Source organism: Fusarium venenatum (genome assembly GCF_020744135.1).
Source record: "Fusarium venenatum strain MPI-CAGE-CH-0201 chromosome Unknown EDB82scaffold_3, whole genome shotgun sequence".
In the NCBI taxonomy this organism is placed as follows: domain Eukaryota; kingdom Fungi; phylum Ascomycota; class Sordariomycetes; order Hypocreales; family Nectriaceae; genus Fusarium; species Fusarium venenatum.
This window is the reverse complement of record NW_027072131.1, coordinates 4,969,941-4,983,704: the sequence shown is the minus strand read 5'-3', so window position 1 is coordinate 4,983,704 and position 13,764 is coordinate 4,969,941. Positions and strand designations below refer to the sequence as shown.

The following is a 13,764-nucleotide window of genomic DNA, read 5'->3' as shown; positions in this document are numbered from 1 at the left end:
TAATTCAGTTGGCAGACTCCCATACCAAACTGTCGTCAAGTCGCTTCAGTTCATATGGTGTCCACCGGTAGACACCTTGTCGCAGAGCGGAAATGACCGTCTCTCGTTTGACGAACTGATATGGCGCATTTGCGCGGCAGGATGCAGCGATACAGCTGTTGTCGCTCCAACCAATACGAAAATCATCTCCCCACCAGACTCGAAGGTCTGATGAAACACGTAAGGTGATCAAGATCGATGAGAGGTCCTTGTACCCATCCAGATCAACCCGGGTCAGTTCGTAACCGCCCTCTGAGAACTTAGGGCAAGCAGGTACTTGCTTGGTTTCTGACCAAGCGATCGATTCTTCGGTGGATGAAGTCTCATTCCAGCGATAGGCTGAGATATCAAACTCGCACCACTTTTCATCTCCGCGAGCATCACATCCAAGATTCGCACCAAAGAAGTCAAAGCGGAAACAGGGGCTGACGGCATGAGGACCCATACCAATCTGAGCAACGTCTCCAGAGATCGTAGTTGTAGTATTCGAAAGAGCGGGAGGGACGAACTCCACGAGCTGGCCACCAGAGGATGGGATGTATGGCTGGGACTGCTGTGAAGTTGGGGGTGCGATGAGGAAGCCGCCAGAGAACCAAATGTTTTCAACAGGGTTGAAGAGTGGACCATGCTTAGAGTTGTCAAACTGGGCAGAGTTAGTTAAAGTCAAAATGATTGGTACAAGGGGACTTACATCAATGGTGGTGTTACCAATGCTTCCACCTACAGGACAAACCGTGGGAGAACTGGTCTCAGAGGTTGTGACTGTGGATACGGATGTTGCACTTAGCAAAGAAGTGGTTGAATTCGACCAAGGAGTCATGGACTGGCGGCGAGCAAGCCGCCTCATGGGTACATTGACGGTAGCGAGGGTGGTAAGAGGATAGTTGAAGGTGTAAGAAGTGGTCTCCGCCTTGATAACGTTAGTCCAGGTAGAGGTCTGAACAGCAGAAAGAGGCCAGAGGGTGCTTTCAGTGGCAACGGATCCATAGTCAGGCTGAGCCTGTCCGCCAGGGACACCATTTGAAGGGTCAGACACAAATGGGGGCTGAGAAGCTCCATCTGAGAAGACGGGGGCACCAGGAGGGTTAGTGATAGAGGTGACAGTCCAGGTGAGGGTCCCGGTGGTTGTACCAGTAACAGATGTACCTTCTGCGGCGGCGCTACCATCGGTCAATATAGCTGGCATGGAAGCGCCGGTGATACCATCGTCGTATCCATTGAGGCTTGGTGTGTCGGTGGAAGGAGAATTCAAGTCTCCAGAGGTGAAGAGGGGTCCAGAAATGCCTGAGGGTACAATACCTGAGGTTCCGCCTTGGGGGGCGCTGACTGAAACTCCGAGGGCGGAAGAGTCACTGAAGACGATAGTCTGGACCGTTGGTGTTGGGTTACCATCCGGGCCCATGATCGCAGCTGTCGTTGTAGTAGTATAAGCTCCATTGGGGTTAAGTGACAAACCAGTCTGGCCGTCGCCATTGGCGGTTGGGAGTGTCAGGCCTGTTCCAGAAGGCGTTGCAGTAGCCACAGGAATCACAAAAGTTGTGTCAACAATGGTAGGGAGACCATTTTGTCCAATAGTAGTGTAAGTGATGCAAGTAATGACACCAGGCACGCTTACTTGGTTGCCATCGGAAGGAATGCCTGCAGAGGAAGTCAATGGGCCAGGGAAACCAGAAGGCAAGCCGGTTGGAAGTGAGTTGGAGACAAATGATGGGTTGGCTGGCAGCTCAGATTGTGTATTGGCAGACCCAGGTATGACCCAAATTGTGTCGACGACAGTTGGGAGACCATCGGAACCAATCATGGTGTAACTGGTGCAGGTTGTGATACCATCACTGCCCAACCCTCCCGATCCAGTGGCAGCAGTGGGGATAAGTGAAGGAATCTCGGGATTGTTTGTGACTTGGAAAGTAGCAGGTGATGTGACACTATTGGGAAGAGCATCGGAAGCCCCTGAGGGAAGTTCAGGATCACCACCGATAGTAACATCAGTGTTAACTGGACCGGGAATAACAAATGTTGAATCAATGACAGTAGGGAGACCATCAGCACCAATAACGGTGTAACTGGTGCAGGTTTTGATTTGGGCGACATCATTTGGGCCAGTAACAGTAGTGATTTCGCCACCAAGGCCGGAGGAACTAAAGGGAGGAAGCCCAGTAATGGTCATGAAGTCTTCCGATGAGGCAGGGGCAGAAGCGTCACCTGGGTCTCCGGATGACACAGTGGCAGCTGGGATATTCCAAGTGGTATAAACGACAGTAGGACTGCCATCAGCACCAATCATAGTGAAAATTGTGCTTGTGGTCGCGGCTAAACCTCCAGATCCATCTTCGGGTGACCCAGATGCAGAAACTGGAACAGTAGGAAGACCAAGTTCAGATGAAATGGTTGAGACTGGTGCTTGGGGATCAAAGGTGGCGGAGACTTGAGAAGATGCTTCGAAGGAAAGGGTGCTAAGAGGGACGACCCAAGTAGAGTCCATGACGGTGGGGAGGCCATTGGGGCCGGTGATGGTGAATGTCGCACAGGTTGTGACATCTGCATCAGGTCCACTGCCAGGTAGGGATCCAGCGGGGGAGTTGGAAGGGTTCTGAGATCCTGGGATACCAGTGGAGATTGGGGGAGGAATAGGAAAGCCTGAAGATACTCCACCGGGCAGCTCTGGGCTGTTGCCATTTTCGGAGGATCCTGGTGTCGCTGGCGGTTGAGCGTCACCCGACACCACATTCCCATCACTGCTGATGATAGTGGGAAGACCATCTTGGCCAGTGATAGTGATATATAGGGACGATGGCTGACCGGCACCGTTACCTCCAGGGACGTTTGTGAACCAAGGAGAAGTCTCGCCCTGGCCTTCAGCACCGGCTTGGGTGGTGACTGGAAGGCTATCGCTGGCTTCTTCTGCAGGACCTGCGGAAGGCAACTGAGGCTGGTTGCCAGGGATAACTCCGTTGGGATATCCAGATGTCTGGAGAGGGGTGGGTGCCAGTGTGTTGATTCCCGAGGCTCCAGGATTTCCAGCAGACGAGCCTTCGGAAGTATTGTCAGAGTACTGGGGAGCACCGTTGGGGCCAGGGGTTGGAGGAAAGAAAGGGGAGTCAGGGTTGTTGTGAGAATCGTTTCCGCCATTGGAATCAGGGCCGTTGCCGCCGTGCGAATCGGTTCCATCGTTGTTGCCGGAGCTATCTCCAGGACTGCTGCCGTCACTAGACTGGCTTCCATTGCTGGTACTTGTGTCGCCATTGTTGCCCGAACCAGGATTGGAAGGACTGCCATCAGGACCCCAAATGTCAAGTGTTAAGGTGGTGAAAATGGGTACACCAGAGTTTGAGGGCAATGAAGTGATTCCAGGAGGCGTGGTGGGCATAGGCGTTAGGGTGTAAGATCCATCGGAATCGGAATCATCGGGCCAGTGGAAGCCGGACTCGCTTTGAGTATCCGTAGGGTAGATAGTGATAACCACAGTCTTGGTAGAGCGGAGGGGACAAGTAGGGATATCCGAGGCACCAGAAGGGGGAGAATCAGGGGAACCGGGAACGTTCTGGGGAATGTTGGTAGGAAAGCTGCCGGGAATGATCACAGATCCAGCGCCTGGGATGTTACCATTGGCATTGCTTAGAGAGTTACCGGGGATAGATCCAGGAAGGTTTCCAGGACCGCCAGCAGGTCCATTGGGAGGAAGACCGTTGGAGCCATCACCTGAGGAGCCAGAGCCAGGAAGGTTTCCAGGGCCGTCAACAGGCCCAGTGGGAGGAAGACCATTGGAACCATCGCCAGGAAAGACAGGGCCAACACCACTGGGGAGTGAGCCAGGGATGGATCCCACAGCGTTGGTTGGATAAGGAAAGGTGTTAGACACTCCTCCATTGTTGCCAGGGATGGCATTGCCAGAGCCGTCAGGTTGGGTGCCGGGGCTGCCGTTGGTATTACTATGATTGAAGATTAGCCTGAAATCTTGAACAGCGACGGCATTTCACTTACCTGTAATCAGTGGCCTGTGAGGCAGAGTGACCCAAAAGGCCGCTGGCCACAAGAACCCCGAGAGATGCGGAGATACGCATCCTGTGCGAGCGGCGTCGAGGTGACAGTAGCCGGACGATTGGATTCTTTGCAAATGCAAAGAGACGAGCTGCTATAAGCGGACAAGTGTAAGATGATGTTCCAGAAGAGAGCGGAAGGGTGCTTGAAGATGAACGAAAGTAAACGAAGGGAATGAGAAGGGAATTCTTCTCGTGGTGAGAATGGATGGTGAAGAGAGAAGAGGATGAAGATGGAGGAGGAGGAGAAGAAGAAACTTGGAGGGGGGGTAACGGAGGAGAAGGTGATGGTCCGTGGGTTGCCTGAGGAGGGGGACGAGGCAGGAGCTCCTTCCGTCTTGACGAACTGGTGAGTAACTTCGTTGGGGATGACGCGTTGAGCACGCGATCAAAAACGCAACGGGAGGAAGGCACTGCAGAGAGGGAAAGAGCGTGCAGTGGTCATGCATATGGGAGTGCAAGCAATTACCAGTGCACTCTGCATCGGAGTATCTACAAGAGATCAAGGTGATTTAGGGGGAAGCGCAACTTGTTGCGTATTATGTAGTAATCCATTTTATAGCTCTATTAATACTACCTTAGATATTACTATTATATAATAAACCAATGCCAAATACCTGCTTCAACCTCCAGGTGGGCGATTGGTTCGAATTTATATTCGTATGCTGGAAGGTATATGGATGGGGCGGTGGTTGCCTGAATACCCTGCCCTTTTCTTTCGCCTGTGGTATGCTACGGATTACCAAAAGTGTGAGATAAACATGATTAGGAGGATACTATAACCCTGTATTTGGGTCTGGGTTATTGTAATGCATTTGCAGCTTCTCCGCGTTGCTGCACACTGGAGTGCCTCGTACTCATGGATCAAGGAGAGGTGACAGCTGACAAGTGCAAAAGGAGTATGAGACTTTCAGCGACCGAGTAACTACCACCCTGGGCGAGGTAGCGTCTATAGAAGAGCTGATTTTCGGCAGAATGAATAGTCTCTTAGGAAGACCTTGGTATAAGAAACGTTGGCCACTTGATGTACGTTGACTCGGCCAGCATGAACCGGAAACGTTAGCCTCCTACGATTTAGGGTACAAAAACAAAGAGCCTAAAAACTGTGATTTAAGTAACATAATCTGACCTACTAATTTCGTCTTTTGAGCCTCCAGCGGCCAATCTTTCTGAGGGCTCGGCATCATTTGCAAAGATTACACTCTAGGGTATTTCCCTTCTCGTTAGCATGCTATTTCCAAACACCAGTTTTGACAGGCGCTATCAGGGTTTGTGGTATGCTATCTGTTGAAGAAATTATTTACTTCATAGTGAGCATGTTTGGCTCTTCTTCGTGGGCTGATTGCTATTGACATAGATCGTAGGCTGGACTTGTTGGTTAAACGATGATATTTCGGCTGATGTTTCTGATCTTCGAAGACAAGGTTATATCGTTGCACTTTTCAACAGAAAGGGCTCTCACTTAGAAACCACAATTTCGATAGCATAGCCACCGTGAAACTAATGACACTCCAAAGCAAGGAAGATGAGGAAGTTTGCCAATACATTAGTTGTCTCAAGTTCTGGTACCAAGGGATTGCCAGCCTCATCCAACGTCAAATTCCAGTATGCCAGTTGGGGCTCCGGCTCCCAACCAGTAAGAGCCACGCCCGGTTAGCTCAATCGGTAGAGCGTGAGACTCTTACGAGTACGCGATCTCAAGGTTGCGGGTTCGACCCCCGCATCGGGCTGTTCCTATATAAACACGATTGCGAGCATTTGCGAGGCTTTCTTTTTGCCATTTTCTAAATGGTAATAAAACCTCTTTAAGAACTGTTGTAATTAACTACTAATAGTAGACCTCAGGGAACAAAAAAATAAATTGTTGGGGCTAACGTTGCGTCGCTCCGCTTTGACCAATAAGACTTTTCGCCAATTGACGTCATCTCCCTTGTGTTCGCCTTTCGACATTGCGAAATCGACTGCTTTCTCTTATGGTGATGCCTTCACAAATCTATTCTTAAAGATTCGCCAAAATGCCAGCCAGAGACCCCTATCAGAACCAACACCACCCCCATGCAGGGCCATGGATAGGGCCGCTCCATCGACCATTCATGTATCTCAAAAGAGCCGGCAAGGCCGGGTCCTTTCCTTTACGTGGTATCTGGTTCTTTCTATGCAACCGCGAGTTTTGGCCACTCTTTATGAGCAGGATTCTACCTTTATCTTTGATATCGTTTCTTGTGTACTTTGTTCTCTTCACGTTTACCTTCTTACCCCAGTATGCATTCTTAGCCATCTTTCATGGCTGGGGCGCGTGGGTCAATACTGTGGTACTGGTGCTGGGGGAAGGCTTGGTCATCATACAGGGTCTATTTGAAGGGTTCTTTGTCGATGAATGTCGCGTGGATGTGTTTGATGTAAGCTTTCCCTCTAGTATTCTTTTGTTCGAGACACTGACATCAAGCAGGCCGCTCTCATCAAGCTGGGGCACAAGGATCTTATTGCACCACAGCGAATTCTCTTCTTGGATGCACCAAGCCCCGTTCGGATGCTTGGAAAACCTACAGCTGATGCGGTCTACACGCCCTGGAGCATAATTCAAATCGTTGAGCTTGTCGTATTCCTGCCACTCAACTTCGTCCCTGTCGTTGGCACGCCCGCCTTCATCATCATCACAGGCACCCGGCTTGGAAAGCTCGCTCATTATCGATGGTTCCAACTCAAGGGCTACTCAAAGGTTGAGCAGAAGAAGGCGCTGAGGGACCGCGCATGGGAGTATGTTTGGTTCGGCACAGTTGCTATGATCCTGGAACTCGTTCCTGTCTTGTCATTATTCTTTCTCCTGACAACTACGGCAGGAGCTGCTCAATGGACGGCAGAAATCGAAGATGAGGATATAACCCCTGATGCGGATGAGTATCATGATCACAATGGGCACAGTGAGCAGTACGATCACCCTGATGCGCCTCCCCCCCCTTACACGGACTTGGTATGAATGAGTGTGCCACTTAATTGGTTATTGCCTCTAAACTTTAGCATATAAAAATAAGACCTAAGACTACCTGTACCAGTCTACATAGCATAAAGTGGCCTGCTAATTTAGTCTCTTATACATGTCTACGCCGTGGAATACAATGACTGCCGCTATATGGGCAATGTATTCGCCTGAAGCCAAGGCTTAGGGTGAGACAAAACAAAGCGACATTTGTAGCATTTCCGTTATTTTCTACCAGGAGGGTTGTATTGATGATCTCTCGCGTATCTATCTCATCGCGAGTGTGGAGTCATTGGGAGCTTGTTTCAAGCGTTTTTGATCTTCCCATATAATTTGATTGGATGCATCCCAAGCGTACCAAATTGTCAAAAGCGAAAACTATGGAGCAGTAGGTCTGGTGAAAACCGTGAGTGGTTGCGAAGGAGAAGTCACCAATACAAGCAACCGGCACAAACCAGACATAATTTATCATTCTTTTTATTGGAATCTAGATCGTTTCATATGGGTATCATAACATTAAATACATGCCAACGCCTTGTCATAATAATAAACTCCATCTCTTACTTTTTAGATGCATCGTCTTCCCTTCGATATTTGCGGCTAACATGGTTCAACCGCAAGTCCACAACGACCGGCCGATGGTCCGAAATAAAGACGCCATCTTCATATAAGTTGTTGAGAACGGCAAAAGACTTGAATTGGAGTCCGCTTGTATCCTTAACGAAAATGTGATCCAAATCCATATCGTCTGATGGACTGACAGTAAATCCTGTGTATGTGTAGGATGAATGTCCAAATCGCTTCGCAAGTGGGATGATACTCTTTACGTCGTTCATCGCGCTGGCAAGATGTTTGTAAGCCGGCTCGTCGGGGGACGAGTTCAGGTCGCCGCCGATAAAAACAGGCACGTTCTCGAATCCATGGGAAGACCATTCTTCAGCTATAGTAGAGATAAGCTTTGCCGAGTTTTCGCGAGCCATCTTTCCTTTGTGATCAAAGTGTGTGCACATATACACCAACCGGTTTCCAGTGCTGATATGTTGGAACCGTGCGACCGTGACAATTCTTGGAAATGCGGCGTCCCATCCTCGAGAGCCGACTTTTTGGGGTGTTGAGCTGAGCCAGTAAGTCTTGGAATCCTCCATGTTCCAGACAGAGGGACGGTAGAAAATGGGCGAGAATTCTCCCCTCTTGCCGCCCTTTCGTCCTACACCATAGTAATCCCATTCATCGCCAAGGTCTTGTTGAAGATCTTGAATTTGTGGGTATGTCGCTTCTTGCATGCACACAAGAGATTCCGGTCTTCCCGAAGTTTCGAAATTTAGTTGGGAGACCAAGCGTGGTCGACGGACAGGCCAGAGTTCCTCGCCTCGCTCAGGGTGGTTAGGGGCCAGACGAATGTTGTAAGTCATAAGCCGCACATCTGTCGTCCGTGATAGAGGCGCTGCAGCAACAGCCACGACACTGGCAAGAAGAATAGCGAATTTCATGTTTGTCGCTCTTCGAGTTCTGAGAATAGTGGAAGAAATGAATTTGCGTGTTCGTATGCGTCCGGCTTTTGTACCTGGGTTCAAGGTCTTTGAAAGTACTTTGGTATGACACCTTTTGAGTCGAGGGGTTTCGGTAGCAAGGTGCCTAGGTAGGTATGTAGATATGATTCGTGTTAAACGCTGCTGCTAAGACTTGGCAGTAACGCACATATTGGCATGAATTGATGCTGACGCAGATCCCAAGACCTTAGCAATTCTGCGCAGTCCTTTCGGGGACCTATGACCTCTTGTACTGTTGGAATTCCGGCAGCCTCGGAGTGCCGCTAAGACGGAAGACTCCATGACGATGACGCTGCTATTATCCCTGGCCTAGCACGTTTGTCTTGACCCATGGTGTCTCTAGCTTATTACAGTAGCTCTCTCCCTTAGCAAACTACTAACATGACCTGACTTGGTACTTACGCAATGCATCCGTGGCCCTATGTCAGTGGCGTATAATCGTTAGTCCCCTGGAAAAGCAACGACTACAGGATTCTTGGCATCGGTTGCATCTCCCACAAGCCGACGACCCGATTACACAAGCGCCTATCTAACCGACGCAAAGTGTTGCAGAGCAGCAAGTTTTTTGAGCATCAAGGGTTTTGCTAGGCGCTCGCCTAATTTTCACTTATTTGCTATACACATTGCGTTAAATCTTTAGCATCTGCGCTATCACACCGCATTGCTCAAAAAAGTTCCTCGTGTCGTGGTCACGCAGAGAATGCAATCATCCACTCAGCGACAACGGATGATACACATGGGGGTTTCAACAGTCTTATCTTGCGGACTGATAGAGGTTGGTAGGTAAGACTGCCAAGACTATTATCTCCGCTGATATCGCAAATCATAGATTGCCATTGAGCAACGCGCATATCCAATGGTCGATACCTAATCTCCATGGCATTTGCTCCATTCACAGCATCAAACGTTAACGAGGTATGTCCCGCTCCAACTAACATCTAATCTGGAACCCAACCGTAGTGTGGCTTTTGGTAAATGTTTTATCCAAGTTTTTCGCTCGCCTTTAAGTGATAGAGTTTACGCTACAAGGAGGGGGAAGTTGTGTAAGTACTAATGTATAAGCTGGCCGTCGCATTGTACGGCAGGGCGGGCAGGGGTCAATTTCTCTCCTTGAACTCAGCATCGGTTAATGCTCCCGCATGCACGCCAAGGAACGGGACGGGGCAATCACGGCGGACGTGGCAGACCAGGGGTACGAATGCCAGCTCGTCATCGCCATGAGGAGACTGGCTACCAATAACAGTACAATAGGTAAGTAGGTAGGTAGGTAGTTGATAACGTTCGCCGACACAGATGATATAAAGATTGTCCAACACATTTTTCGATTAATATTAGCAAGAGCATAAATAGTTGAATGATCTTACAGACGATAGACGGAGCAACACTACTTTGACCCTCTGACACTTGATTGATACCTCATTAGGCAGCTCCTATTGAACCTTTACTCCCTATCTCACATTGTCGATCCTTTGTTTGGGTTTCAAGTCGCATGCTTGTGGATGGAATTCAGTTACACTGTCAGGAAGCACTATGACTGGTTTTCTTCTTTGTACAAAAGAAAAGACTGCCACTTATTGTGTATCTAGGTACCTAGGCAGGTAGCTGACAAGGGTTAAAGAAACAAAACCCATAGCTTTATTGTAACAATAGTAACCGTAGCATTTCATAAACGCTCCTCCTATCGACCAGACAAGATCAAGATAAGCAAACAAGGATAAAAAGACACGTCTGATTGCTCCGATGCCACTCTCCCACTCGCATCTTCCAGCCGTCTTCGGGTCTGGGGCAATCCTTGGTCCTACCAGGCATATTTGAACTTCCTCGTTAGTCTTCAAGATGCAACCGTGAGACACCATGGTTGAACTATCCAGCGAGCTAGCTTCTGGGCAGAAACAGCTTTACTTTTCTCAAATATCGTGGCGCAGGGAAATCCAACTTTTTAGGCATCCCTACAGTAACATGCTGTTCTTCATGGTACACCCAACATATTTGACTTGACCATCGTTTACACGCCTCATTTAGTAACAGCCAGTCTATGTATCTTCAGAGCTTGGCCAACAGGTCATATCTAGCCGACCTTATCTCGAAACTCAACCAGAAGCACCACCTCAGGCTGCAAGAGCCCTTGCAAAAGCCCGACCCTCGCCACCCTCAACAACCTTGGCTACAGGCGTGAGATACGCGTCACCGCGACCGCTCTCAGTTGACAGATGCCTCACATACGCCTGAGCAACCTTGAACCAGCTCTTCTTTTCTGCAGCGCTCGATCCGCTTCCCTGCCACACCCAAATCGCCTTTCCACCATCATCCAGCAAGAAAACATCGTTGCTCTCGAAATCGCCATGCGATATACGCTCAGATTCCTTAACGAGATCAAATGAGAGCTGGCCAGATGCGTCACTAAGCCTAAAGAGCTTCTTGGATACCTGCTCAACGTGACGAGGACTGAAGGGCTTTCGACAGTGGAATCCATCGCGTGGCGTCTCGTCGTCTCCACCGAGGAGATCAACAATCCTTCTTGAGCGGGACTCGGTCTGCGAAATGACTTCCACTTCGGAATGTTTTGCGACGGTCATGTCGTGGACGATCTGAGCGGCCTTTGCCTTTTCCATGGGGCTACAGTCCTTTCCTTGCCAAACCCAGATCTTGTTGCCGACATCCAGGATAAACACATCCGTGTCGTCGAGGCTTGTCCAGACAGGCTTGACTTCGTGAACCACGACACCATTGACACCAGCAGCGGGGTTCTTAAACACACGCAGCAAAGTAAGTGTCTCCTGTGGCTCCTCTTCCTCCTCCACGTGTCGGAACCCAGAACGCACTCCGCCAGAGCGAATGGATATGCGTGGGAACAGCGCTAGGAAATCATCTGATGGAGATTCCTGAATCTCTCGATGTTGAGTTGCCGCACCTTTGAGAAACTCGTCCAATTCAACCGTTTTGTAGGCTGCTGTTCCCGCCTCGTCCTGTGAGGTATGCTGACCCAGCCAGAAGAAGATGTCATGAACAAGCTTCTCTGCGCCATCGTTGCTTCCGATAAGCTCTGAAAAGAGGACAATAAAGCTGTCCCCGTCGTAAAACTGGCCGTACTTTTCCCTTGGCCAAGGAACGACCTCGAACTGCTCAATGCGCCAGACAAACAGTCCAGGCTCGATGCCAACTCGTCCATCATTCCACGCCGGTTCGGTAAGTGCGGAATTATATTTTACCTGATGGTCGATATCGGTTCCAATCAGCTCCACATTGCTGTCCTTGATGTCGTATTCCTTGGGATGAACGAGGCCTTGGTTTGGTGCCATTTTGAACACGCCTGTGGTACAATTAGAGTGAGGAAATGTATGGCTCACGGCAAGGTTTTGTTTGTCGATAGAAGCTTGAAATTATCTGAAACGAGGAATGCGACAGCTCTTGACTGATATGGACCTCTTTTATGGGAGATTACTCAATGCGGGGAGAGAATGTGTTCTGATTGGATCTTGCTTGGCAGTGATGACTGATCCGTGAGGCGAGCTTCGTTCGACAATGATCGTTTATTATTAGAACAAGCATGAGGTCTGATTCTATATGTCAAAAGGCCGTGGTAGATCGAATAGTCAAAGAATTAGGGATCCAACTGGACCGCCACATCACAGTTCATTGTTTATTAGCTTCTATCGAAGATTATTCACGACGCTTCCCACCATAACAGCCACCTCCCTATCCCAGTTCGCCTCTGCCTTTGTCCTTCCCTTAGATCCTGTCAATGCGCCGTGTAACTGGGATCCCTTGACAACAGCCTGGCGGATTGCATCTCCAACCGTATTCTTGTTCGTTCGTAGGGTTCTAGCCACGACGCCTCCACGGTTCATGATATCTTGCACACGTGTTGCAAGGCTACTTGCCATGGTCCTCCAAAAGAACGAGGCAAGACTTGCCGTCTCGAGATAAGCGAGAACAAAATGAAGCAAGCTTGATTGGCTCGGCTGGTTTGAGGCGGAAAGGAGGGGATGGGCTGGCGGTTTTGTTATCTCGAGGACAGCCTCAAGTGAGACTACATTTTGACACTTGGACATAACGTCAGACAACGCCTTGTCCAGCGTCGGCAACTGGCCCAAAGATCGGGACAAGGCTGTAATGCTCGCCTGCAGGGCCGCTCGAATATATGTCTCTAGAGATTGGAGTAGTAGCCGCGGAACCCATTTATCAGCTTTCAAACCGAGAGTTGGTGACAGTAGATAAAGCGTGGTTATAGCAGATGCGGTACGGGCCTTGATCTCTTCGACCTGAGAGAAAGTCGAGGTCTGCTGAATCGAAAACTCGCGAATGATGCGCTCTGCCCGCTCGCGTACCGATCGGTCAATGGGGGTTATCACTGTATCCTGTAGACTCTTGACAGCGTCCACACGGTTCAGCCCGAAGCCTTCTTCGCCTGGGCCTCTGCGGTCAAGGATCTCTTTCAGCGACAAGATTGTATACGCGCATCGAACAAGGGCCCGGTGATCCTCCTTCCCAGAGCCGCTACCGAGCTCCAGGTGCTGGACTTCAAGCTGTCGACCGAGCTGCAAGCAACGTCCGGCCGAGCGGCCGAGCTTCAGAGTCTCCCATAACCGTAGAGCTACAAGCCGGACCTCGTCCGCCTCAGCATGCTTGTCAATCACCTCCTTCTCGAGCTGGCGATAGCTGTCATTTAAGCTCTGAATCTGACCATCTAGCTCCCCCACGATATTTTTTGACGCTTGGGTCTGTTGTTGGGTATAATCGAGAAGCGGAACGGCGGAGCGAGTTGTCAGAACATCGATATGTGAGTCAATCTCTTGAGCATCGAATAGAACACGGGATAGGGGGGTGGAGAGATCGAGGGGTGTATCGTTGGGATTGTTGGTTGAGACGACGAGTGTATTCGCGAAAGACGCGGGGGAGAAATCAGGGTCGAGGAAGGTTTCGTAGTCAATATAGGATGGTTCTTCGTCAGCTGTTGTGTCGGCTGCCATGATCGAAGACGGTGTGTGCAAGACAATTAGGCTGTCTTGGTGTTCAATTCGAGGTTACAACCGTTGAAGGCCAGGCTTAAACTTGTCAATTAGTCCCTGGTGGATGTTCTGGAAGCTTGCTGGCCTTTTCGGGCATCGCTCTCCCGCCGGTACGTACCCTCACCTGATTGCTGATTATCGACGCATGGAAC

At 49.8% G+C, this 13,764-nt stretch overlaps 4 protein-coding genes and 1 non-coding gene across 5 annotated transcripts; 2 read left to right on the top strand and 3 right to left on the bottom strand.

Annotated features, from left to right (window-relative positions):
• The first annotated feature begins 5,723 nt into the window (after nucleotides 1–5,723).
• EDB82DRAFT_t215 lies at nucleotides 5,724–5,806 on the top strand. The gene has a single exon. It is a non-coding gene; the product is annotated as a tRNA-Lys (tRNA).
• A 63-nt stretch (nucleotides 5,807–5,869) lies between these two features.
• Nucleotides 5,870–7,527, top strand: EDB82DRAFT_507695 (uncharacterized protein). Its single transcript, XM_025728083.2, has 2 exons — nucleotides 5,870–6,475; nucleotides 6,526–7,527. Exons 1-2 carry the CDS (start codon nucleotides 6,092–6,094, stop codon nucleotides 7,051–7,053), a joined length of 912 nt encoding a protein of 303 aa, XP_025582486.1. The 5' UTR covers nucleotides 5,870–6,091; the 3' UTR covers nucleotides 7,054–7,527.
• Nucleotides 7,500–8,636, bottom strand: EDB82DRAFT_251377 (Endonuclease/exonuclease/phosphatase). The gene has a single exon (XM_025728082.2). The coding sequence runs from the start codon at nucleotides 8,541–8,543 to the stop codon at nucleotides 7,614–7,616; it is 930 nt and encodes a 309-aa protein (XP_025582485.1). The 5' UTR covers nucleotides 8,544–8,636; the 3' UTR covers nucleotides 7,500–7,613.
• Nucleotides 8,637–10,316: 1,680 nt separating this feature from the next.
• On the bottom strand, nucleotides 10,317–12,101 carry EDB82DRAFT_251421 (uncharacterized protein). The gene has a single exon (XM_025728081.2). The coding sequence runs from the start codon at nucleotides 11,900–11,902 to the stop codon at nucleotides 10,712–10,714; it is 1,191 nt and encodes a 396-aa protein (XP_025582484.1). The 5' UTR covers nucleotides 11,903–12,101; the 3' UTR covers nucleotides 10,317–10,711.
• EDB82DRAFT_507691 (Golgi transport complex subunit 5-domain-containing protein) lies at nucleotides 12,073–13,748 on the bottom strand. The gene has a single exon (XM_025728080.2). It carries the CDS (start codon nucleotides 13,571–13,573, stop codon nucleotides 12,254–12,256), a length of 1,320 nt encoding a protein of 439 aa, XP_025582483.1. The 5' UTR covers nucleotides 13,574–13,748; the 3' UTR covers nucleotides 12,073–12,253.
• Nucleotides 13,749–13,764: the final 16 nt, after the last annotated feature.